The sequence below is a fragment of the Hippoglossus stenolepis genome, chromosome 16 (genome assembly GCF_022539355.2).
Source record: "Hippoglossus stenolepis isolate QCI-W04-F060 chromosome 16, HSTE1.2, whole genome shotgun sequence".
NCBI lineage: Eukaryota > Metazoa > Chordata > Actinopteri > Pleuronectiformes > Pleuronectidae > Hippoglossus > Hippoglossus stenolepis.
In genome coordinates this window covers 20,112,041-20,138,651 of record NC_061498.1, presented here as the reverse complement: position 1 = coordinate 20,138,651, position 26,611 = coordinate 20,112,041, and the positions used below count along the sequence as shown (strand labels likewise).

Sequence of the window (26,611 nt, the reverse complement as noted above, 5' to 3'; positions counted from 1 at the left end):
ACAGTTTCTTATTTGTCAAAGGTTTTTAGGGCGGCAATCACAAAACCTTTAATTCTGCTTTAATAAATATAATATTCTTAATTTGCTTGATTTAAACATCAACAAAGCAAGTAGTTGCAAATTAAGATACAACACGATATAATAAGATAAGATATGATGAGATGCGATGCAATAAGATAAGATATGATACGATATGATACGATAAGACAATTCTTTATCATACAACTACAATGGGGAAGTTTGCTGTCTTGCAGCAGCAAAAAGGACAGGCAAAAAATAGACATCAGTAATGGTAGTAAATAAGTAAACATGCAATATGAATGCAAGAAAATACAAAAATATAAATAGAACATAAATAATACACATTGTAAACAGAATATATACAGGGTGAGGAGAATATATACACTGAAACAGGATTTAATATTAGCCGTTATATTGCATTTTATTTAGCATTATCATTATTATTGATTACATTTTGTTATGATCTTGATGATAATATTTTACATTAACAACAACAGAAATAATTCTAATAATAATGATATCAGTAAATCCTTTGCTGATACTTCATGAGTTTGAAGAAAATAATGAATATGTGTGAATGTGGCTTAGGGGAAGAAACTGTGGTCCATGTCATCTGTCACAGCCAGATATATAACACAGAGAGAGGAAAACTAAAGAAGGAGCTGAGGAAATGTGGGGTGGAATAATTTAACCTGAAGAATTTGTTCAGTATTGGAGAAGGAAAATATAAAGTATTGTTTGAGTTTTTTTAAAGAAACTGGTTTAATGAAGATGATTTAAGTTTAAGTTATGGTTGTTTTTTTTATTTAATTTAATTCATTTGTTTATGTATTTCTGCAGACCCACCACACTGACCCACACTCCAGCATAGTAGGTGGCGGTAACGCACCTTTAACGTTAGGTGCCACCCGCCAGTAAACAAAAAAAGAAGAAGAAGAAGAAGAGTGTGGTACTACAGCCTTCAGGTGTGTGTGTGCTAAAAGGTTGAGGAGGAGAATTGAAACGGGGGCTGATAAATCCCTCACGGTCCAACGCTCTTGTTGTGAAAAACCTAAACGGAAAAGCAGTCCTTTCTGTTTCCGGTGGAGCACCGGTGTGGCGTGTGGCGTGCGTTCGGTGCGTTCGGTGTGTTCGGTGCCCGTCATGGATGCCAACAGCAGCAGTTTCATCCGCGTGCGCCTGCTGTTCGACTACCCGCCGCCGGCCGTGGTCCACAGCCGCATGTGCTGGCTGCTCGTGGACCTGAAGGCGTGTCGCGTGGTGGCGGATCTGGAGAGCGTCATCAGGGACAAGTTCGAGCTGAGCTCCAGAAGCATCCTGAGCCTCTTCGTAGACGACTGCTACCTGCCGCACACCGAGCACATCTTCGTGGTGCGGGACAACGACAGCGTCAGGTGCGCGCGTGTTCGCATCTGCAGCGAAGGGAGCCCCGTTAACAGGCCTCTGCAGAGATACACTGCAAATCAAACATGTAACAGGGATCAGCACTTCAGAATCAAACATCAGGCATTGAAGAGAACAACAGTATGATGGAGTAAACCAGAAAGACTGATTAAGAAGTTGTCAGTGTGTAAGATTTAGGTGAAAGAGATCTATTGGCAGAAACTGAATATAAAATATTCCTAGTAATGTTTTCAATAGTGTATTATCACCTAAACTGTACAAATTGTTGTTTTCTTTACACTAGAATGGGCCCTTTATATTTAAATAGTTTATATTTACTTCAGGAGCAGGTCCTCTCTACGGAGTCTGCGATGTTTTTTACAGTAGACCTTTGAGTTAACTAAAGGCTCCCACAGGTTCTCTTTCATGTTTGGAAGGGAAGGGTGAGGTGAGGTGAGGGGTATTCAGCTGCAACATGCAACTAAACCACTAAATATCACTAAATCCTACACTGTGAACCTTTAAACACTTTGATGGTGTCAGGGAATTTGTTACTTACACACACTCTTATACCTTTTTAAAATGGTGTATGACCTGATTTGTGCTTCACAGATGGTTGACCTGTTAGGTCTGAAGGCCTCTGCAGGAAAGCTTTAGATTCTCTTCAAGCTTTTTGGTTTGACCAAGTATGCACATGAATATTCTCTGTACAGATCCATGTTGTAATAAACTCATATATTCAAGTAAGGACAACTGAGGCTCATCAAGCTAATTCTTTAACTCACCACTGTGAACACCAAATAGAAATTCAGCCATCTTCATCAGACATCTGTGCAGAAGATCTTTCTTCATCAGACCTGGGGGCTCAAGTTCTTCTCAAGTTACAGAGTTTAACAGCATTCTTCTTCTCCATTAGTTTCAGTGATAAGAAGTAATGACCCAGTTCCTTGTGAAATATTTGGAAGTTTGAAAAAGTAATTGGAAATGTAAAAGATTTTCCTCAGGGCAAAAGGGAGACAAGTATTTTGGAAAATGTTTGCTTTGCCTTTTAAAACTGTGTTCCTTCTTTTCCAGGGTGAAGGTTGACTCTCTGCCCCAGGTGAACGGGCACAGCAGCTCTCCAGATGCATCAAGTAAAAAGTGTAAAAAGAGACAGAGACCGAAAGAGGACGATGGACCCGGAGGAACTGAAGTGAGTGTGGACTTGAAGGAAAAAAAGAGGAAAAAACGCAGCGAGGAGAGTCTGGAGGGGGACGCCGAACAGGCTTCAGGTGACAAGAGGAGTAAGAAGTCACATGAAAAGCACGCAGAGAAAAAGAAGAAGAAGACGAAGAAGAAGGCCAAGGAAAAGAGCCCCGCTGCCACCCCCAAACCAGCTCCATCTACCCAACAAACATCAGCTAGTGTTGAGCAGCCAGTTAAAAGAACCAAGAAGCCCCCGGAAGCACAAGGAAAAATACAAAGCAAAAAGCCCACTGTCTCTTCTTCAGATTCCAGTAGCAGCAGTAGTGAGGAAGATGAAGCTCCCAAAAGACCGCCTGCTCCAAAACCAGCCCCCAAAACACCCTCGTCCACCTCTGCTAGTTCCAAGGCACCTCCAGTCGTTAAACCCACCCCAAAAAAATCGCAACGTGCCTCATCGTCTTCAGAAATGGATTCCTCCTCTGATGAGGGCCCCAGCGTTAAGAAAGTCCCAGCAAAAAAACAACCTTTAACCTCTTCATCTCCAAAAAGCAGAATAAACGACGCCTCAAAATCTCAGCCGGCTTCTTCCACACTGCAGTCCACAAACCGTGCACAGACACAAGGTGACAGCGCGGCCCTGCCTCCTGTTGGCAAAGTCGCGGAGCCTTGTAACTCAGACGGAGAAGAGGAGATCGAGCTGGTTATCCGAAAACCGATGCTGCCTCCAGGGTTCGGTGTGGGGGGTCTTCGGTCACCTTGGAGAGGCTCCACCCGTGGAAATAGCGGTCGTGGGGATCATGGAGACAGGGGAAGGGGAAGGGGTAGAGGGAGAGGTCAGGCTGGCAGCTTTGAGTTCAGCTATAATGGATCCAGGGAGCCAAGCTACCAGACTGATTCACTGAGCAACAAGTCAGTGGTCGTCCAGGTTTGTTTGCATGTGTACGCACCCACCTATACATCTATAGCCCTGTTCTGACCACAGCAACTTTCCCCTGGAACCAGGAATCTTTGCAGGAACTCCTTGTGTTTCCACGGCAGAGACCACGGTCTTAGGAAATCATTTTACCCCAAAAAAGTCCCTGCAGGGGGCGTAGTCATATGAAAGTACTGTAACTCTTGGGGTGGGGTTTGCAGTGCTAACCTGGTGGTTTCAGTCCTCCACCATTTTATTTCAGCCACCCTTTTTAAAAACCTGTAGCTGCGTACACAGTTTTTTTTTAGGGTATTTTGAATATGTTTGGTTCAATAGTGCTCGTCTCGTATCCAGTGTGATTCTACAAAAGAACATTTGCAAGGCATGGTTTAAATCTCCATGTTTATTGTGGTGGTCAGCGAACAGCTCAGTAGGTCTCCCATGGCCTTTAGATTACAATGGAAACACAGGAAGAGGAAAGATCTGTAGGAACCTTTTATGCTACATCCACATTATTACGTTTTTGTTTTAAAAAACATCAACCTCGCTACGGATACACCTGACGTCCACGATACCCCGGAGGTGTAGAGCTGCTTAAATGGAGACGTTTGGAAACGCTGTTGTCCACTTTTTTTAGATTGAAAACTTTTACTATAACTCCAGGTACAACGTTTCAACTGGTGAAATAATGTAAGCTTTACAGGTTGTACCTAGTTATAGTTGCTAAGCGATGATTGGACAAGCACTATTCAGGGTTTTGGCAAACATTTAGTTACATTAATGAAATCTCAGAATACATAAGTCTTCCCTCTGTCACATTATTTTATCATTGGCAGAACAATTATAAACAACCAATGTTACACATGTCATTGTGTTACCTGTCCATCCTGAAATACCGTGGAAGGGAAAAGGATCAATAACCTCTTGGTCTCCTGCATGTGTGTGTTTGCAGAATGGAGTGGAGAGTGGCCCCAAACAGGACTACAGCTCTTTGCCCCTGCTGGCCGCCCCCCCTCAGGTGGGGCAGAGGATTGCCTTCAAGGTAAGACTGCTTTCATCTCAGAGACACGTCAGCTGGGGAAGTAGAGCTTCAGTTATAGTCATAATCAAAAACTCCAACAAGTTTACGATGTGAAAGAAGACAAAGCAGAGTCAAGAGTGTTTCTTGGATTTAAAGTAAACCAGAGCTTGTTCATGAACACAAACACTGAAACAGCATCAGAAAGCACCTGTTGTTATTATTATAATAATATCATACATTGTTCTCCCCGTGTCCTAGCACACTTTGTCTGTTTGTCTTTGATCTTCCAGAGAAACTGATCTCACTTAATTCTGCCGCTTAGGACAGTGAGCAAATTCTAACGTACGACAGTAACTGACAGAAAGCATCAGACACTGTACACTAGCAAAGAACATATCACTGAACCAAGGTGCTCTGCATCTGCACAGAGCACAACAGTAAGCATCAGCAGACTGTCTCAGCAGAGTGTCTCAGCAGTGTCTCAGCCATGACAGTGATAGTCAGGGCATATTAAGTGTTGATAGTCCAAGAGATGTGATGACATCACTCCTGTTTACACTGGCTCCCAGTATGTTTTAGAATTAATGATAAGATTTTACTGATTACTTTAAGGCTCTTCATCGCCTATCTCCACTTTTAGTTCAGTACTCACCAGCTCATACCTTGATCATCAGGCAGAGGCCTTCTGTCTGTCCCAGACTCCTGAGTGAAAATTAAAGAGGACAGCACCTTTGCAGTCATGATGATTTAATGTGGTGGTTATGACTATAAATGCAGGTGGTGAACCATGTCATGGTGCATCTTTCATCATGACACGGATCACATCATTTAATTTAAAACGGCAGTGTTAATAGATTTAGTTAAAGACTGAAATGTAAAGACTGTAGCTAATTGTGAGGTTATCCGTGTGTATGTGTGTGTGTTCACAGCTGCTGGAGCTTGGTGAGAACTATGCGCCAGAAATATCAGAATATAAGGTGAGTGTAATCCTTTCTGCTGCAATAATCTAAAATGACTGATGTCAGAAAGTTGGTAGATGAGACTTGACAGTTTCAACCATGTTACTGTGCATTTTAGGAGGGAAAGATTGTGAGCTTCGACCTAACAACCAAACAGATTGAGCTGCAACTCCTTAATGCCTCTCAAGGTAGGGGTCATTTCACCACTGACACAATATTTATTAATATACTTTTTTTTTTAAATGCCAAGTTTAAAAGCAATAATTAATTGTGCGAAAGACTGGTTTCACTTCCAACATTTTCTGGGAAAAACATCAATTGAAAAACTCGAAACCTTGCAAAAAGGTACTGGTGGAATCAGATTTAGAGGAATTCCTGTTCTAATGTTCTCCTTTCTTCACTTTCTGCATCTCTCAGCTCCTGTGGGACCTGGAAAGTTTGACCTGGTCTATCAGAACGCTGATGGCTCGGAGAGTGTAGAGTACGCCGTGTCCAGAGGTGCTTGGGTAAGCCTTAGCAATGTAGTTACTATTACAATGACGCAGGCTGTTAGCACAAGCAGTCAAAACCAAAGCAGTCTTTTGTCTTTGAGCCCAGTTCATAGCCCTTTTCTTCTGAGTCAGCTCATTCACCCATCATCCAAACAGTAGAAAGGTGGAATTGGTTAAAATCGGCTACATATTCAGGAAGATTAAGCTGTTGGCATTCGGGTACTGTTTGCTAAGATATGTTTGAATCCTTGTGTAATCAATCCTTGTGTAACCAGCGTGTTTTCTTCCCCTCCGCAGGTGACAGAGCGCTGGGATTCCCTACTGGAACCAAGGCTGATCATTTAAATCAGACAAGTTTTTACATTCACCTGATCCTGCATGAAGGATACGCCTTTTTATCTCATTTACTCTATTTCAAATTCAAATTATGCTCCTAGGTTAAATCTGGAGTTACTTTTTCTCATGGCATATTTTAGCTAAAGGATATGATATAGGAAAGGATGTGAATATGATTGATTATATTCTCTTTCCCCTTTTTTTTTTTAACTGTTGCATTTAAATTGTGTTCAGATATAAAATAAAGTTATTTGAATATGTAGATGTAGGTGGAATGACTGGAATGTTGTTTCCAGGGCTGAGACACACTGGTTTTGTTTTTTATACAATGATGTGACGGTGGATATCAGTCTTGTTTAAAGTGTTTTCTAATAAAAAATGTAATAAAAACTACATTTGATTTTTTTCTTGAGGGGTAAATGATTATTTAATCAATCAAAAAGAAAAAAGGTTAGTTGAAATGGTGGAAATGATAAAGATAAAAAATAGTCATAGTAGGTCAAGAGATGCATACCATTTCAAAAGTCGGGGTTATGAGATTTCTAAATTATACGTAGTCATAAGTTTGGCAAGTTATGTAATTTATTTTTTTTGACGTATCAAATTTTTCAAGTCTTGCTGTATCTTAAATCTGTATTTACTACATGTAATAGTAATGATTTTGCAGTTAGTATGTAAGACATCAACATACTTACATATTATACTAACATGACGTTATACAGATGATATGCACCTTTTGATGACCGTCAAAATTGCAACATTAGAGTGACTAGGACTCTAAACATTGTTAAAGTTTTTGTTGTAAAATAGCAAATGTGGCACAAATATCCCAAAACAAATGCAGGCATTTCATTGAAAAAAACTTGTCTAGGCAAGGTGTGGTCTGGATGTGAACCTATAGCAGCCCATGTGAGAAATGGTGAATATGGTCCTAATAGCACAAAAGAAATTCCTTAGGTTGACGTGGTACTGCTGTGGCCCAGAACTGGCAAACAGGAGCTGATCCTGATCGTGGTGGCAGCTGATCATGGACCATGATGACAACAAGACTGCTTGATATACAATACGTCTACTCACACAATAACAATAACTATGTTGGGGTGAAGTGTTTGAGTCCAGAAAACACTTTTGGAGTTTCAGGGATAAACAACATGGCAGCCAAATCCAATACTTTAAGCCTTAAAACTTGGTGTAAATGAGTTGAATTTGAATGTCAGCTCTTACAGACCCTGGGATCCCACTACAGGAACAGTGTGGAGGCATTTTCAGTTTTTTTCTGTTTTCTTTTCTGTTGAAGGAGTAACCAGTTTTTTCAATTGTATTGGATTTGGCTGCAACGCTGTTTACCCCTGAAACTTCAGAAGTGTTTTGTGGACTCAAACACTTCACCCACCCCTCCATCGCCATAGTGTTGAGTAGATGAGTGAATTTTCATTTTTCAGTGAACTATCCCTTTAAGCCCTATGAGACAAATTGTGATTTGTGAATATGGGCTATACAAATACAAATTGATTGATTGATTGATGGCTGCAGAGGCGCCATCATCCCTCCATGTGTGTGGGCTGGATGTGGGGTGTTGGGCAAATCTGGGCCAAAACAATGTTGCACTGTGGGAAGCAGGAAGTGACGGGTGGTTACCGTGGGAACGCGCCTGCCGTAATATTAATTGGCGGTCGGCCTGTGACGTAAACGCCTCGTCTCCGAATCGGAACTCGTCGTTCTTTTCCGTGACTTCCCCCGAGCCCGCGACGCTGCTGACGTCACAGCCCCCACAGGCTGAGGTCTCGGCCGCAGCGGTGCGTTCAGGTTCGGAGCAGCAGCGCGATGGTGGCCTCCGTCCCTCCGGTTCTCCCACCGTCCGTTTAACGAAGAAACCCGGGTCTCCCGCCGACGAGGCCCCGCCGCGCGATGGATGGCCACGCTTTCCCAGACCAGGAGCAGCTGCTGCAGTTCCTGAGGAGGCTCAAGGAGGTTTTCGACGTGTGTGACGAGGATGCTGACGGCTTCATCCGGGTGGAGCACCTGGTGGACCTCGGTGTTCAGTTCGGACAAGGAGACGAGGTGAGACACGAAGCTCACACAAGCTGCTCCTGTATTCCAGCTGGCTCCCATCAGGTTCATCTTGTGCTTTTAAACACACGACCTGTCCTGCGTATTGAATGTCCGTCTCATCACTGTCACGTTAGCCAGCAGCAGACGTGTCAGGCTGCTGCTCCAGATAGAACAGAGGATCCGCTGAAACCTGCCAGCTCGCTTCCTCCACATCCACCTGACATGTGTCCCGTGCGCTCCGTCGTTATTCAAACGACGAGCCAGAGGAAGAGCAGGTTTAACACACCAGGCTCACAACTGTAGAAGATATTTGTTTCTGGTTTGAACCTGGAAAGAAAATTCTGGTATTGACATAGGCTAGACGCTAGGGCAAACATGACTTCAATATATGTATCACGATAATTATCATCTCAAGACGGATTCTGCTCCAGAGTGAAGGTTGTCACACTTAATAAACACACTGAGCTCGATCAATCACGTGCTATACCTCCTCACTGTGTTTGCACAATGCATAAGCAATTTATCGATATATGTAAATATATAATATATCGTACTTTTTGCCCTACTTGGCATTAAAATGGCTGTAAAGATGAATTAACAGTGTTACGTTAATGCTAACACACCCTCACTTAAAATGAAGTCGTTTGTTTTGACATGAAACTATTCCAGCAGGTCACCTTATATATCAGTGGTAACTTGTATATATTTGGACAAATTAACACTTATCACACAATATTATAGAGACCATACTGTTTTTAAAGTGGTACACATGTACATGTATCCTCGTTTTCGGCCATTGCGCAGTGTTTTGCACATAGCATAGGCAGTATTTCAATTTTAGATTCTTTGCATCAGTATGATGAAATAACTTTATTTGTCAGGTATTAAACAATTCTTAAAAATAAACCATTTCACTATTGACCTTCCATTAAATATAAGTCATCGTGATGTGATGTACATTTACTGGTATCATCCTCTACCACTGGTGGTTTCACTACTCCCAGAAACCTCAGCGGACCAGACATTCAGACTAGTGCCTTGCTTTTTCCATTTGGTGATGTTTGAAAGTTCAATCTGCACTGTGGCCTTTAGGGAATTTACCTCTTTTTTGTAGCCGTGGCAGATTTAGGGTTCGGAGTGATGCGTTGCAGTTGTAATTGAACAGTTTTGGGAGATGAGCTTTCTTGGGTCATCAGATTTAAATGAGACTTCACTTTTTTGTGTGTGTGTTCCACTTGTGACTGACTCCATGAGCCGGTCGAGCAACAGCCACTGAAACAATCTAGTTTTAAATTAAATTGAATTTTCCCATTCAGTCTATGCTCAAAGGGCCATAATCAATAGTATCTTTAACATCTGCTGAGAGACCTGAAGATGTCAGGCCAAGACTCTTCTTATCCAATTGGAAGGAGCTTGAGAGGATCGTCTGGAAGAATGGGATAAACGACCCTGAATCTAGGTGTAGAGAACTTGTAGAGAGAAATACATATTGACAGACTAGCTCCAAAGAGAGATCTAAATGTGTATGTGATGTACTGTTTTGGGGCTAACAGGAGGAGCCACAGACAATTTCAGCCTTAGCTTCAGTACCATGGAGAGCGCACTGTCCCAGGTCCAGGTTCAACACCAGAAGTTCTGGGATGTTTATTGTTTGATTGCTTACCCTCACACAGGTTGCTATTCTATCCTATGATATCTTCACATCACACCCTAAATATTTGAAGCCAAAAACTGTTTAGATCTTGGTTATTTTAAAAGTTCTTGCTGAAAAACTCAAGGTCTTAACCAGTGTGTTTGGAATGATTTCTGGAGAGATGTGTTTTCACAGCTTCTTTGTCCAGTTTATTGCTCTGTTACAGTTCATGGATTGTGGAGTGAGAGTATTTTGTAATGGTATGTTTGTGCTTATGGAGCATTTAATTGTCAAAGGCCAGATTCTTTGCTTGTGATGTAATTGTAGGGTGTGTGTATATGCTGACATTGTCTCTAGATTTGATCTATTTATCTATTTTTCAGTACTTAATGAAATCCAACCAGCAGAGACTTAGTTAAATACAGACATTATTACAATAAACACACTGCAGTGACATTTTTGGTTGAATTTATGTCAGTGCAATTTAGAATTAGCACTCTGCCTCTTATACCCTTTTACACCCGAATTAGCAGATATATGTAGTTAAAAAAATGTTTTAAGTGGGTAACCCACTGAAAAGACAATTTCCTTCATTCCTGTTGCCAGTAGAGGAGTTTCCCTTTCTGTGTTTTACCCTGGTGCATCATGTTTGATGTCACAAATGCGCAGAAACCTGAGGTGGTCTCAAACCTCACCGTCTTGCCAAATTAGTGCAATCACCCATCTTGTTTCCAAAACCTGTGTCTACTGCATAGACATTTGAGATCATTGCAGAGAGAAGCTAGATGTTAGTGGGTTTTTTTGACAAGTGGGAAAATGGGCTTTAGTGTGTTTGCATCGGCCCTGACAGCCAAGTTATAAGATGCGGCTGTTTCAAGTATATATATCCCAAAGTTGGGTGGTAGCTGTGCTTCAGTATGAAAAGTGAGGCATCCATGAATCACTGTTGGTTGGTGGTTCGATCCCCAGCTCTTCCCGTGGAAGCATAATGGTCAGACCAGCACCTTCCCTGGTAGTTTTATTGCCATCAGTGTGTGTGGAGAAGAAACAAAAAACAATAATGAAAATACAGCTGTTTGAATGTACCTTTACCTGTTGGGCCGAGCTAATCTTAATACATGTGTTAAGAATCAGGGAATGTTGAGAGCAATGATGTAGAGTATATGATGAAGCTCAACTTTTGTAGTACTTTGGCAAAAAATGTGCACTTCACTGGTTTCTAATACACAAGCTTTCTTTTACATGCATAAATACAACCACCCGATGCCTCAGTGACATTGTTGTCCCTGTGCTGGGAAACTCTTTTGTTTGCACCAGGATATTTGATGACATTTGTTTTGATCTAAGGAGAGACAGAAGTCCACTAAAGTGGAGAAATGGCAAGCAGTGTTACCTCAGGCAGGAATGTACCGATCATTCCACATAAATGATATCTAACCGAGAGAGTGGATTTTCCTTGAAGCTGTCATGGCGGCTGAGCACCCAGAGCACATCGCTAAAAATAACTCCGCTGTACTAAAAGGAAGGTACTTTTTCATCGTCCTCCTCCCCTCTCCACTGCTCTCCTCCCATCTCCGTGTTCTTTGTCACCATGGCGATAAGAGCTTCACAAGGAGTCTGAGCGGATCGGTTGTTGATTAAGTAATGAAATGATCCACGAGCTGCTGAAAACTGCCTACGAGACGATGCTCTGCACCAGTCCTGTGTTTACATTTGTTCATCAGATAGTTCTCCTCACCATAGAAACCGATGTGAGTGGTTGTGTGATTGGAGAGTTCACTGTAGTGTCAGATTGTAGCATTCAGTATGAAATGAGATCTTTATTCCTTGTGTATTTCTTGCAATCACATTGCTGCTACTCTACTGTAAACAAGGACACACACATATTCACTATAGATGAAATGCAATATTTATCAAAGCACATGTAATGCATTTCATACAAATGCTTTGTCTTTCTATATTTGTTTGGTTATTGGGATATCATTGTTTTTGTGCAACTAAAGCATTATGTGTGTATTTTTTCCTTTACAGACCAATTTATGTTGTGGTCACCTCTTTGACCAAGGCCTTGTACAAGTTACTCAGTCCGGCCAGATGGTCAACTATACAAACAGTTACTGAGGTCACTGTGCTCCTGGATTAGGAAAAGTTTAATGCCATTGTCCTGATCTATGTCTCACCATAATCTCATCACAGAGGTCCACAGAGAGTTTCCTGGACGTAATAACTTGTTGTCCTGACATGACAGTGAATTGTTGGACCTTACATACACAGGGGTGGGCCTCTCAGTCAGTTCACTTTGCCACATCTGAACTACAGTAAAGTTCTAGACTCATCTCAAGGATAATTAAATCAAACAGAATGAACCTGACCACAGTTTGTAATATCACAGCATAGGATGTGAATGCTTATGTAAATGAGAGATTTTCACTTTGTCATAATGTGTTATTGAATGTAGACGGATACAAAATGTCAATTTTATCTATCTACAGCACAAAAACAATGCAAAAAGTGAAGGGCTCTGAATAATTACTGAAGCCACTGTATCCTAGAGATCTTACTAGTCTCTATCAAGCAGCCGTATCTATGATTTTCTTCTGACATGCTGTTCAGTCCTTGTTCGTGTTGCCAAGACAGTTCCATCTACTGACAGAATAAAAACACACAGAAAAAGGAAAAATGCTACATTTGAAATAAGTATATTTTTTATACAGAGTAGTATTGATTTTATACAGAGTAGTATTGATTTTATACAGAGTAGTATTGACAGAGTAGTATTGATTGATGATTGTCCTCATACTACTGATACCTGCGTGTGTTCAGGCCTGGTATTAACATCCATCCTGAGAGTTTTAATCACTAGTAGACAAATAAGCACATACTTCATTTCTGTTTGCAAATATAAATTATGTTGTTTTTAGCCAGACTGACTATACAGTGTCTGTCAGTGTGAGAGCGAGAGAACAGAGCCAGCAGCTTATTGGCATATCAATGCCAATAAGCTTTACATTTGGAAATCCGTCATCTCTTGAGCCCAGGACACATTTGCCCTCACACTACCCAGACCACTTCTGAATGTGATCAGATCTCAAATCCATTGAGTCCATATTATCGAGACATGTGGGGCAGAGATTTGTGATTTAGTGCTATATTAATGAAATGAACTTGACCTGACTTCTATCTCTTGCAGGTGAAGGCATTGACCAGGCACCTGGATCCTAATGCTCATGGGAAAATCAACTTTAAAGACTTTTGCCATGGAGTGTTTGCTATCAAAGGTAAGAAAGCTAAATACTTGATTTAATCTATGTGTGTATTGAGCTATAGACACACTGGTAAGAGACCTCTGGAACCTTTGGACAGAGGCAGCCGAGCTGTTTGCATCTCTGACCTGTGTTTGTGCTAAGCTTAGTAACTGTTCCTTCATATTCACATTACAGAGGTGACTGTGAATAGTATCAATCTCCTTGTCTTACAAAATATTCCTGAATAATCCCCCTGCAGCACTTTTCTGAAAGATACAACATCTTTATCGCCTTCAAAAGAAGGACAGAAGGAGAAACATGAGTTCAAGCTGATACCACCTCCCTCCTCCGAACCAAAACGACAGTGCTCACTTACGGTGTAATATTCCATAAATCTGACCTTTTTTGGTTTCATTTATCTTTTGTATGTACATAACACAACTGCCTGGCACTGGTGATGAAGGATACACAATGCAATCAACACAGGCTTGATAACAAGCAAACCATTCTTAATTATATTCTGCTGACGCTGATCATATGTTCTGAATCCCAGTGTAACAGCTGTCTCTGAATACAAAGTGTCTGCGCACTGCCTTTAGCTCCACAGTGTAAATGTGCTACCCTCTGCACGGGTTCATTTTTGCAAACCTGCCCCAGCCCACACCTACAAAGCTCCATACCGGACCCGACCCCTTACCCACAATTATCTCAAAGTCAATTCTGGAGCCGTGACCCGACCCATCACGCTAATTAAACACAAACGCTGAGTTCTTGGAAAAGTATCTGTCTGGGCTCCTGCAGCTGCTGGTGTTATTCCTCACTGACAACGTGCTGAGCTAGCTCGCGCCTACCACAAGCTATTTGTGTCTTTATATCATCCATTTTGATTCAGTAGCCAGTTCTGTACTAGTAGTGACAGTAATCTGAGGGGTAGTGAAGGATCAAAGGTGGTGTCGTAGGCAGCTGACTCGGCTTCATATAAGCTTATTTAGATGCTAGAAATACTGCACAATCGTTTTAATTTCTCCAGAAAAAAATAAACTTCAATTCTCATTCCCTGCCTGCCTGCATTTATTTAATTTGTTACTGCAACTTTCTTGGGGTTAATCTACCCTCTGCTATTGTTCCCGGCTGGCTTACTTTCTCAGACCCACTCTAAATGAGTGAGATCATTTTATTCCAATACACCATTAAACACTCCACAACAACAAGCTCTCCCCCAACCACCACCACACCTTGTATGTTCAAGTGTAACTGACAGTTTGTCTGATAGGAAGGAATTTTTGACCAAGCATCTACTGATGTTATTTAATCTGAACTCACTGTCACTCCACTGACATTGCTTTCTCTCTCTCTTCCAGGTTGTGAGGAGATTCTGAAGATGGCTGTGGGTCCTCGGAGTGCGACCTCCAACCAGCCATCTGTTACCGACAATGGTTACGTTTACCAGGTAAAGTCATTTCTCTGTGAATTTTTGAGTCTAAGTTTGGATACACAGAAACTGCACTGGTTGGCGGAGGCATAAAATCGCAGTGCAGTAATTTTAATTATATTTGCCTGCATATGAGCCTCCATTTACTGAAACTCTGTTTTAGTCAATATGTGTGGATTCCACCATGCACAGCAGCATAAGTGACAACAATATATTTGAATGTGCAAAATATCACATGTTACTGTGTGTATGTTGCAGTACATGACTGCTTATGTCTGCTAGAGATTAGCTTAACTGAACTGTTGCTTAGCAACAAGAGAGTGCGAGAGAGGAAAGCTATTCTCCATTTGGCCATGGTGGGGGGCTGCTTGTTATGTAGTGGTGTATGGGGGAACCCTTTTAAATGGTGTGCTGAGGTATATGAGGTGACGGCTGCGACTCTGAGCTTCATTAGCTGACAAACGATGGATGATAATCTAAGAGAATCAGTGGTAGTGGTCCTTGTTGGGACGAGATACCATAGAACGAACCAGTCGATGCACAGAGCACGTGTCACATCTAACTGGCACGCCCATCCAGCACAAACCAGCACCATGCCAGTGGGCTGCACCCAGTCAGCGAGACGGAGGTGTGGCTTTGTCCCAGCTAAAGCTTCAGTGTGTTTTCGAATATAAATGACTGAGCTGTGTTGAGAGATGCTTCTGTTCAAGATTTTAACACACGGAGCCTTCAAGCTTCAGGAAGACGGTGGGTTTATCTCAGTACTACCTTTGTGATAAAATATGCCAAGTGGTTATTAGGAGGACACAGTGGCTCTGGACTGGACAGGGGACATGTGGCTCACACACGTTTTTGGTAAGGTGTGCATGCATGTGCACATGTGTGTTTGTAAGAGTAAGACTTGTTGTGTACCTTGCCATGGCCCATCAGTTGGGTGTAGCCAGACAGTGACATGCATAATTTAATAACAGACTGATCTGGGGCACGCTACATCTCATACTGTATGAGATAAATCCATCCAGGAGATCATCAAGGCCAAATACTACACGGGCCACATAGTTTTATTAATTCTGTTTAAAACATACTTAATGATACCACAGCAAATGAAATACTGCTGCACTGCAGCTTCTGTGAGGAAAAAATAAAGAGAAAAAAACTATTCAATTCAATTGCAGATTGTGTTAAACAGAACAAAATCACTGTGTCCTCAGAAGCTGTGGTTATGTGTTTTAGGTTATGCCGGGCTGCTGTGTTCTGTTGAACTAACCTTAATGTCACTACAGGTAGTTTCCGTCTGAAACTGCTGCAAATCTTGTTTTACGGAGGTTAAGTTTAGAGAAGGTCTGTCCTTACAATTTATGTAATGACATTTAAAATGTGTCACATCTCTCTGTTCCTTTTTGACTCAAGAGTTAATAATAACACAGTTGAATCTGTGCTTGTTTTGTCAGAGCAGTCAGGTTTAATTACTTAAATCTGACCATCTGGATGGAGACTGTGGGTATGAGTCATTGGCTGCATATTACAAGTGGATACATTTTTCAAATGTCTTTTTAATATCCCTTTTGTTACAGGAAACAACAACAAACTCCAATCGGAATTGATAATAAATAAATTCTTTACTCTGACAGTGGCATGTGCCTGTGACATTGACTTGACCACTGTAGGGATCATTTCACTTCACTCAAGCTTTTGTGATATTGGTTTATTACATCTCTGCAAATTCCACTCACAGCAAGCAAATCATCAGAGTCCAGAAACACACCCCACACACCCCACACACACATCAAAAAGCAGGTGTTATTTGAATACTGAGTTTACTATTATTACTTATTACTTGTTTGATTTTCTGTAGTAAAATGATGCTATCAACCTCATCTGCACTACCAGTACTTGAGTACCCTGAGATATCTTTGGTTTCTCTGCCAGTCGGGCTGTAGTTTTGCAAAAGTTATGACGGACCCCTTGTAATTTAATTTGAATCTCCAAAGTAGTTTTGTGTTTGTACTGAATAATATGCACACAATACAAATATTAAAACTCCTGTCCCTCTTGTTATTGAGTGCAATTGCTGACACACAAGTGTTTAATATTCTTGTGTTTCTTGTGTTTGTGTAGAACGGTGAGGCCAGGCTGCCCACTCCAATTATCATGTGCACCCGCTCCTTCCCTGAATGCAGTGTGTACAGGGAGGGTTGTGGTGCTGATGGGGAGTGTGACATGGACAGCAGCACTGAAGACGCCAACACCTCTGACTCTTTGCACCCAACAAGAAAGGACAGGTCAGTCACACATCAGGGGGAATGAGCCCTTATTAGGACCAGTTAGTTGGTTGTTCTTAGACTTTGTCAATCCTCATTGTTGTTGTATTTCCAATGCCACCCAAGCCAACTCGCTGGCTCAGCGTCTGCGTCCGTCATCTCTGGTGAGGAGCAGTTTGAGGACTACGGTGAGGGAGAGGATGTGGATTTCATTCCCAGCAGCCCTTGCCCTGAAGAAGACAACCGAACAAATGGCTTCTCAGACCTGGGATCCTCGCTTCCCTCAAGGTCGGTGGTCTGGCTATGTGCTCACTCTAAATCACATACTCACTGTTTGATTTTGACTTTTTTCAGCAATGTTTTTTATTTAACATTTTGTTCCCACAATGCAATGGAGAAAGTAAGCAGAAAAGCTGCTTACAGCTACAAAACATTACTTAATTAATCAAACAATCTAATTTTATTTGTAGAGCTTATTATCACAGATCACAATTTTCATACTTAACAAGGTGTGACATCTTCTGCCCTTAACCCTCAACAAGAGAGAGGAAAAACTACAAAAACAAAACCACAGAGAGAGTCACTTGTGAGGAATACAACATTATTGACAACTGAAACAGATGAAGGGAGCAGTAATGACAAAAGCAATGATAGAGGTTTGTCCAAGGCAGACCTGAGCCAGCTTCAACTATAAGCTAAAAAATGAAGGTTTTAAACCTACTGTTAATGTAGAGAGGTTGTCTGCCTCCAAAACTGAAACTGGGAGATGATTCCTCAGGAATCGTTATAGGAATTGTTTCACAGGAGTTGTTATATTCTTTTGTATTTGCAGTGGGGGGCAGACGCCCCAGAAGATGCGGCAACTATATAACAGTGAGCTGCTGGACATCTACTGTTCTCAGTGCTGCAAGAAGGTGAATCTACTCAATGACCTGGAGGCTCGACTTCGAAACCTCAAGGCCAACAGGTAAAACACACACACGCACGCACGCACGCACGCACGCACGCACGCACACACACACACTTTTATACATTCTCAGCAATAGATGCGGCATCCATATTAAAGGGGAGCCTAATATGTTGCTATAGAAACCATATCCCAGTCTGGTGGAGTGACTGGTTGTAAGTTCTTCTCTATGTAGCCATTTTCAGACATGAAATCTGGAGAAAATCTGCACAATTGGGCCAGAACTTTGTCTTTTGTACATTATTCAGAGTTTTTGCTTGGGGAGAAACTCTGAAGAAGTTCCAGAGTCTCTTGCTGGGACATTTGTGTTTTACAGATATTATCTGGAGTTCAGTGCATGTCTGAAAGCAGCTTTGAGAGATTGATAAAGCGCAGCAACAAAGAGCTGTTTTTTGGTTAAAGAATACGCAAAGTAGATCAAATGAGTGTGTGACATTGATAATAGCCTCAGAGACTAAACGCTCTAAGCAGAGCCAGCAGACGAGTCAGCACTTGGGCAGAGGTAGTGGTTGAAGTAGGTGAATCTGTATAAAGAAGTGGAAGTAGGAACAGAAGGTGGAATGTTAAAAGCACATAATGCAAAGCTGTGTTTGTGTGTGACTGAGTTTCTCTCTTGTTTCAGCCCTAACAGAAAGATTTCCAGCACAGCATTTGGACGGTGAGTGACCCGACCTTCCCACTAATGAGCATTACAATAAAACAGCTGCAGTGACTCTGAGTGATGGATTCAGCATTTAGCAGTACGATGATTAGAGCTGTGATGGAGGAGCAGCTTCCCGAAACACATCTTCAGCTTGTTCAGGGGGTGATAATGTGATAATAGTGCTTTTGATTTCCACCGTGTCCTCTCCTCTCTGCAGTCAGCTGTTCCAGGCCAACCACAGTGTGTTTGGGTCGAGTCAGGGCAGCAGCACTGAGGATCTGTTCACAGACAGCATCGACTCCTGTGATCTTGACATCACAGAGAAAGTACAACCCAATTTCCCTTACTGCACATTACATGATGTTGATCAACACTTACTCAACACCATCATGCAGTTTCTGTAGAGTATATTAATTAAAAGAAGAGTTTGACATTTTGTGAAGAATGTTTGTTTTCCCTTTCTTGCTGAGAGTTAAATACCACTATGTGTATGAGGTGAATATCAAGCTGAAGTCAGATGATTCTTCTTAATGATCCTAAATATGTTTGTAAAGAAGCCAAAAAATATAAAAAATAAAATTAGATTTCATTTTCTTCAATTAGATTTTATGCTGTTTGCATCGTCAGCTCTTTAAAGTTCCAGTGTGTAAGAGATGTGTGTAAAATTGTTTTCTTTACCCTAGAATGGGCCCTTTATATTTAAATACTTTATATTTACATCAGGAGCGGGTCCTCTCTACCGAGGCTGCCATGTTTTTTACAGTAGCCCAGACTGGACAAACTATACATCTTTTGAGTTTTTATGATGACTGAAGGCTACCACAGGTTCTCTTTCAAGTTTGGAAGGGGAGGGTGAGGTGAGGGGTATTCAGCTGCAACATGCAACCTCACCACTAGATGTCAGTAGATTCTAAACACTGAACCTTTAATGGTCCTGATATAAAATTATGGACTTTTCTTCTAAACCTGAGGGGAAATGCTGACATGCTACATATAAGCTAGTGGAATTAAAGCAAGAGACTGAAAGAGAACTGAACCTCAACCTTGTTACCCTCAGTTTAGGGGCTGAGACAGTAGGAATTTTTATGATACAAATTGTATAACACAAAGGTTTCTCTTTTCTAGCTGCAGCCTCATGAGTTAAAGGCTTGATTGCTTCCCTCAGGTCAGTTATTTGGAGAAGAAGGTGACAGAGTTGGAAAGTGACAGTCTGGCAAACGGTGACCTCAAGTCGAAACTTAAACATGAAAACACACAACTAGTCCACAGGTAGGAAAACACACGCACAAATCTCAGGTGCTTTTTTCTGTTAGAGTAAATTTGAACTCTTTGCTTTGCATGTCTAGATAACTATCTAGGAATAATACACTTCCATCCAACCCAATCTGAAGCACTGTGTTAAACATAGCATATGTTGTGTGTAATTAGTTTTTTCCACACTGTGTGCCTGTGTTTTCTCTCCAGGGTCCATGAGCTGGAGGAGCAGGTGAAGGATGCTGAGACGAGGGCAGACCAGTGTCTGGAGGAGGAGACCAAGAGGCACCGGGAGGCTTACACCAAGATGGAGCGAGACAGAAACTTCGAGATGGACCTGCTCTGTAACAGGTAACCCCATCAAGAAATACACCATCCATCCCAAAGACAAAACACATCATTAACTAATTGTTTATTCCCATAGTCCACATCATTAACATTTGAAAGATTGACACCTACCTTGTTTAGTCTGCGACAAAACAACAGATGTGAAATGAAATTTCCTCACACCACAGTACATACCAGTGCACCAAAATAATTCCTTCCAAAAGAGGTTTATTTGCAGTGTGAAAACACTTTTTGGGATCGTTTAGACTTTCTGATCAATTACAGGAAGTTGAGACAGAATTTAACAATAGAAGAAGAAAAAGAAGTGGAAGACATACTGGTCTCTCCAGAAACGGAGTTGGCCAGGCTGGCAGGGTTGTTTGCAGTCTTTACCTCTTCAAACTAGTGTGGAGTACTGTGCCTGAAGTTTGTGATGCTGGTTGTAATACCATAGTGACATGTGTGTTACACAGGTTACAGCAGTTAGAAGAGGAAAATGGAGAGATGAAGTTAAATGTGTGTCGACTCAAGTCTCAGACCGAGAAACTGGACCAGGTGAGTGTTTCACTGAAAGGATAATTCTAGTGTATTACTTATTCATTGTTCTTTGTAGATTTGGCCATCATTCTTATAAGTAATGATAGTATTTTAATCAAGTGTAAGTTAATTGCTGAGATTTGGAAATTATGGAGATGTTACTGAAAAAAGGAGAAAACACAGATGGTCAGACCCGACCTAAACAAAGCAGATTAGCCAAATTTCTTTGTTTCTTTGCAGGAGAAGCAGAGAATGACAGACAAGCTGGAGGACACTAGTCTGAGGCTGAAAGATGAGATGGACCTCTACAGGAAGATACTGGACAAGCTCTGGCACAACCGCCATGCGTTTCAGAAGGAGAAGGAGTCTATGCAAGAGGCAAGTCAGTCTAGTTAACAAAGGAGTACATGAACAATGTTTAGCACTTGGATTTAATCTCATCTCCTTCTTGCAGCTGATTGATGATCTGCGCCGGGAGCTGGAGTATCTGCAGCTGTTTAAGCTGGAAATGGAGCATCCTGGGCAAGGCAAGGGGTTATCCGAGTTCAACGCCAAGACCAGGGAGAGTGAAATGGAACATGAAGTCAAGAGACTGAAACAGGTTCACACACACTCAAACTTGTTCTTCTGTTCTTTCGAGGCTTTCACTTCTCTTCATTTATTACTGTGTGTGTGTGTGTGTGTGTGTGTGTGTGTGTGTGTGTGTGTGTGTGTGTGTGTGTGTGTGTGTGTGTGTGTGTGTGTGTGTGTGTGTGTGTGTGTGTGTGTGTGTGTGTGTTCTTTTTACAAAAATTGATGTAAACATTTTCACCGAATGTTTTGTATTCCCCATGGTGTGTCACACTGTTCAGGTTGATTCATTTCGACCTAAGTCCACACAAAGAGTGCAAAATGTACACAAACTGCACAGAGATTGACTGTGTATATGTACATGACAAATGACCATATCATCACTATTTGTCATAAATAGTTTAGGTAATTTGAGATGGAGACATTTTATATAGCACAAATTTACTTTTGGGTGATGTGATAATGTTTCTCTCACATATTTTCTTGCTTTCAAATGAGACTATCTTATTAAGAACCTTTTGATACTGCACTGCACTTTCTTTGTTAGCGACACAACCCATCCAGAATCTGCTCTCAGAGGATTCGTTCTGCATTTGCTCCCATAGGAGAACTACAAGCTGCGGGATCAGAATGATGACCTGAACGCTCAGATTCTCAGTCTGAGTTTGTATGAGGCTAAAAACCTGTTTTCCTGTCAAAGCAAGGCCCAGTGCTTGGCAGCCGAGATCGACAACGCGTCCAGAGATGAGGTTAGTCTGCCGCTGGTGGATAGATGTAACGTTGTTTTTTTTTTACGTGAATACCCTTCAAATGCATTTGTCTTTTCTGTCTCTTTCAGCTGGTAGATGCTTTGAAGGAGCAGGAGGAGATCAACCTGCGTCTGAGGCAGTACATGGACAAAATCATTCTGGCCATTCTCGACCATAACCCTTCTATTCTGGAGATCAAGAATTAAATCTCTCTCTCTCACACACACACACACATCAAACACATGTGTTACTGTAGTTGAGTTGAGCTTCCATTACCTGACCATTAGCCTGATTATTATTATATGCTGATAATTAGCTGCATTAGCTGAGTCAGCACAGCACAGAATGAGGATGCAGTTGAAGGGCTGGGAAACGTGGAAGAGGTGTGAGGAGAGAGTGGTCTACTTTCAGAAATGACATATTGTGGCTTTCAAATTTCAGTCCTGATTGATCTGGCAACACCCATGATTATAGTAAGTGCAGTTTAATACTAAAGCTCCCAGAACTCTGGGGTCAATAACCACTTGTTGGTCAGCGACTTTGTCAGAAATACAGAATAGCGATTTATATCAGTGAGGTTCAGTTGATCAATTCCTGTGGACCGCTCCAACTCTGAATTTTAAACCCTGCAGCAAACAATTACAATTACTTTAGAGAAATACTTACAGTATGTAAATACGACACACACACACACACACACACACACACACACACACACACAAGTACTGTATTCTTCATCAGTGTCATCATCACCACAGCGTTTTTCCTCCTGTACCACTAATAATATTTAAATGTCTGTCAGTCACTGCAGAACTACATGTGCCACCAGTGTTTTATTACCTCTAATATTTGAAGCCAGTGTAACTGCCACTGTTCACTTTATTTCTTGTAGACACAGTCATTTTTCTGATGGGGATTCAGACTGAATCAGAATCCAGATATAAAGTTTGCATGTTTACTACAAACTGTTGCCAAAGCTGTCTGTCATGCTGGAGGTGTTTACCCTCTTTCAGACAGCCATTTGTTTCTTTCACTTCATGATACTATGAAAATCTCTTTGTAGAGACTTGAAATCTACTCGAATATGACGATTGCTATAATTCTTCACAATCACAATCATAATATATATTTTATGGCAATGCTGAGCAGATTTTTCAAACCGATCTACGATTATATATATTCAAGTTAGGATGAAAGTTGGGAATGAATGAAAACCAGTGGAAGAGTTTAAAAAAAGAGTTCCAGATTTTGGGGATTGCAGCTTTTTGTAGTACAGATCCTGGAGTCAGGACGTTGTTAGCTTAGCTTAGCATAAAGACGCAGCTGGACAACTTCTCTAAAGTTCAGTGAATAACAATAATCTCAATTGAGTAAGCTGGATGTTTTCAGTGGAGTTCTATTTTGGATCTGCTTCTTGATGAGCCACCGTTTATTTGTAGTGCTCCAGATGTTCAACTATTTCTCTTGAGAAATTTGAAACAAAAGATTTGAGTAATGGTCAGAGTAGTGTGTTGTCAATGTGTTGCCAAAGGATACAACACACATGAACTCTGACATACTCTCGAGTTCTGCATTTTTAGCTGTGATGAGCTGATTGAGCTTCAAACCCTTTAATTTGGCTGTTTCAACACAAACGAATGTCTACATGATTAACACACTATGCTGTTATTGTCAGTAAATATGTAATTGAGCCTGTGAGGGACAATTCAGTGCAGCCTTTAACAAGTATATGTTTCCACTCATAATAAAGGTATTTAAAGGGGCCATCGCTCAATATGCCAGAGCTCCACCTTTCACTGTTTTCATGTACTGTTAAAAAAAGACAGGTAATACTAGAAGGATGTGATAATCACCATGAAATGTTGAATAGTCCACTTACAGGTCTCATACAGATTCAACATAATGTGAATGTGTTAACATCAACAGCCGGAGCAGGAGAGATGGGAACAATGGCCGTAACAGTTCTGCTGTGTTTCTCAGTTTCTCCGCTCTAGAGGAAATGACCTGTGTCATCGTTCTTTGGTCATTCACAAATCACCTTAAAGGTATTCTGTGGAGTTCTGGACCATTAGTTGAGTTGTGGTGCAACTCTTTTCATGAGCGAGCACTTTGGATGCCACAGGTCAGATCCTGCTGTTGGTTTCACGCTGTTGTATTTAATTACAGTTGTTGGCAGTTATTCACCAGCAAAGACAGGCAACAAAAACAGTGATGAAGAAACAATGTAGAATTTATTATATAAAAAACTAGAATGGCACCAGGTATAGCACATATCTCTGCCAAGGACAAACTGTACTTTATGAAACTAAATCAGTTTTTTTCCCATTTGGATCAACACCAAATTACACACTCATACACATCAGTCCCCTCAAATTGCCAAATTTAGATTTTCATCGTGATCCATGAATTATTTCCCAGGAAATTGATGAAAATGTAAAAAAGAAAAGAAAACGCTCTATCTCCCAATCTCCTGGATTCGTCCAGATCTGTGCCAAAATGTAACTGGTCTTTCTCGGCCCACGCCACATTCTTCCACAAACTTTCATTGAAATCTGTTTAGTACTTTTTTGCGTAATCTTGCTGACAAAAAACACAACAACAACCATCTGACAGGGTTGAAAACAACACTTGGCAGAAGTAAAAATCTGTGCAAAGTTGCAATTATCTTATGGCCAAAATGCACTTGCTTTTTAGATGTATACACACAGTGTGTTTTGATGAGAAGCACTGAATGCTGAAGAAAATGTTTACGTTGAAAAATCTGCACAGGGTGTCTTTAAGTCAAGTTGTTCATTCACTGTATCTTAGCCTATAAAAAATGAGCGAGAAATCCGATTTTACTGACAAAAAATATTTCCAAATAGTTTTTAGAAAAATAGAAATATCTATCCTTATGACTAAAATGACAACAAAAAAAACATTAACTTACATTTTAAGTGAGTAAGCCACTCACTTAAAATGTGATTCTGCCAGTGTTGTAAGTTATTTTCATTTACTCTTAATCAAGCTAAATATTTAACTGTGCTGGTAGATAAGCTAACCAAACACACCAGAATGTTACTCCACGTGTGTGACGGTGAGGAGAGCAGTATTGAGCTGCCATAGTGAGCATCATACTATATAACTAATGAAGCTCGATTTGCTCCATTGCACAAACGTGTCACCAAGTGATTCTTTCCACTGTTATTCGCTTGTTCTTTTACAGGCTTTGTGCATTTACATATGAGGAATTAACACATATTATTTGGTATGATTTTGTCCATTGTTGCCACTGTAAGTGAACATTTTTTTATACTGACATTTTTTTTTTATTTGGACACAGTATTTGTGGTGTCACATGTTGTAAATGTACAGAATGTAGTTACTATGTATTTGCAAGTCATTCAGCTTCTTACAAAGTCTCTTTGAGAGATCTGACACAAAATAAAAAAGTATGTGTTTGTAGATTATAATAATCGTGATATAGCACACTTCAAGTGTCATATTCAAAGTATTTACCTGGAATAATGATAGTAAAACAATAGTCTGTCCCAGCTCACATGTTCACTCAGATTTATTTTACTTATGTTATGCACACGGAACTATATATGTGATGATGATGTACAAATTAGATGTGTAAATAAAATGCATTTGCTTTGGCATGATGAAGTTGGTTTGGTTGTGTGGTGCTTTCCTCAGAGTATTATCAGGTACAACAATCATATGTTGCTTCTAGTATCCGGCTGGAGTAACCTGTTGTTTTGACCCCTGTCCATCCCTCTTCCATGTCTTTTTTTTTTTATTTAGCTCCATGGTCCCTTAAAGTGTGGTGGGATGGTTACTCCTCCAACTGACGTGCGTGGACCCAGGTTTTCGGTTCATGTGTGTCTACTTTTAAAATGGATCAGGCCCCCTTCAGAAGGATCGCTGTGCATGGAACCGCAACTGCTGCAGGAGAGTCTGCTCTCTCCTAGAAATGCTTTGAGGGCATTGAGCCCCTATAAGCCTCCCCTTCAGACACACACTCACACACATACACACAATAGAGCAGAGTGGGAGGTGAATTAGCAGAATTTGTCCTGATTGTCCTCTATTAATTTTGGGGAAATACAATTCTGGTAAAGTGAAATATGACTTAGTTTTAAACTTAAAGTTGGTTCACAATTCAAGACAGATTTGGTCTAGAATTACAGGAATCAAATCATCTAATTTTCTTTAATTGTTTTTACATTTACGTTTTTGATCGTTGTAGTTCAAAGTAATCTCAGAGGTTTTAAAAAGGCACAAAATACCAGAGGAAAATAAATGTATGTGATGCCATTATTCTTAGTAAAATACAAGGAATGCAAACAAACATTAGAACTATAGACATCTATAAGGAGAAAAGACAGAAATATCCGTAAATGTGTCTGGTGTGGCATGTTAAAATTCTATATTTGCTGTTTGATCTTTTCTTATTTTCTCCATTTTGACTGTGTTTCTTGGATAATACATACTCTGTATGAACTTAGTATTTTTATTTCATTCACAATACACTTGTACTTATACTTTAATTTCTATATTCACTTTTTTAGATTTAATTCTTCATTGCTTTATTCACTGTATTATATTCTATTACATCTATATTGTATTGTACTGTAATCTTGGAGCAAG

The 26,611-nt window shown here is 40.8% G+C and overlaps 2 protein-coding genes across 3 annotated transcripts; both read left to right on the top strand.

Moving 5' to 3' along the window:
* The first annotated feature begins 964 nt into the window (after positions 1-964).
* Positions 965-6,714, top strand: coil (coilin p80). The gene is made up of 7 exons (XM_035180251.2): positions 965-1,415; positions 2,479-3,514; positions 4,455-4,544; positions 5,453-5,500; positions 5,601-5,670; positions 5,900-5,988; positions 6,271-6,714. The coding sequence occupies exons 1-7, from the start codon at positions 1,165-1,167 to the stop codon at positions 6,316-6,318; spliced, it is 1,632 nt and encodes a 543-aa protein (XP_035036142.2). The 5' UTR covers positions 965-1,164; the 3' UTR covers positions 6,319-6,714.
* A 1,287-nt stretch (positions 6,715-8,001) lies between these two features.
* Positions 8,002-25,627, top strand: rab11fip4a (RAB11 family interacting protein 4 (class II) a). Of its 2 annotated transcripts, XM_035180252.2 has the most exons (15): positions 8,002-8,370; positions 13,185-13,272; positions 14,601-14,689; positions 16,790-16,953; positions 17,059-17,220; positions 17,765-17,899; positions 18,522-18,557; positions 18,760-18,868; positions 19,708-19,811; positions 20,007-20,147; positions 20,597-20,678; positions 20,901-21,038; positions 21,115-21,261; positions 21,836-21,979; positions 22,069-25,627. In XM_035180252.2, exons 1-15 carry the CDS (start codon positions 8,218-8,220, stop codon positions 22,183-22,185), a joined length of 1,809 nt encoding a protein of 602 aa, XP_035036143.1. In that variant the 5' UTR covers positions 8,002-8,217; the 3' UTR covers positions 22,186-25,627. The 2 variants fall into 2 exon arrangements, with proteins under 2 accessions (XP_035036143.1, XP_035036144.1); XM_035180253.2 differs by lacking the exons at positions 8,002-8,370; positions 13,185-13,272; positions 14,601-14,689 and adding an exon at positions 15,273-15,418.
* The last annotated feature ends 984 nt before the right edge of the window (positions 25,628-26,611 follow it).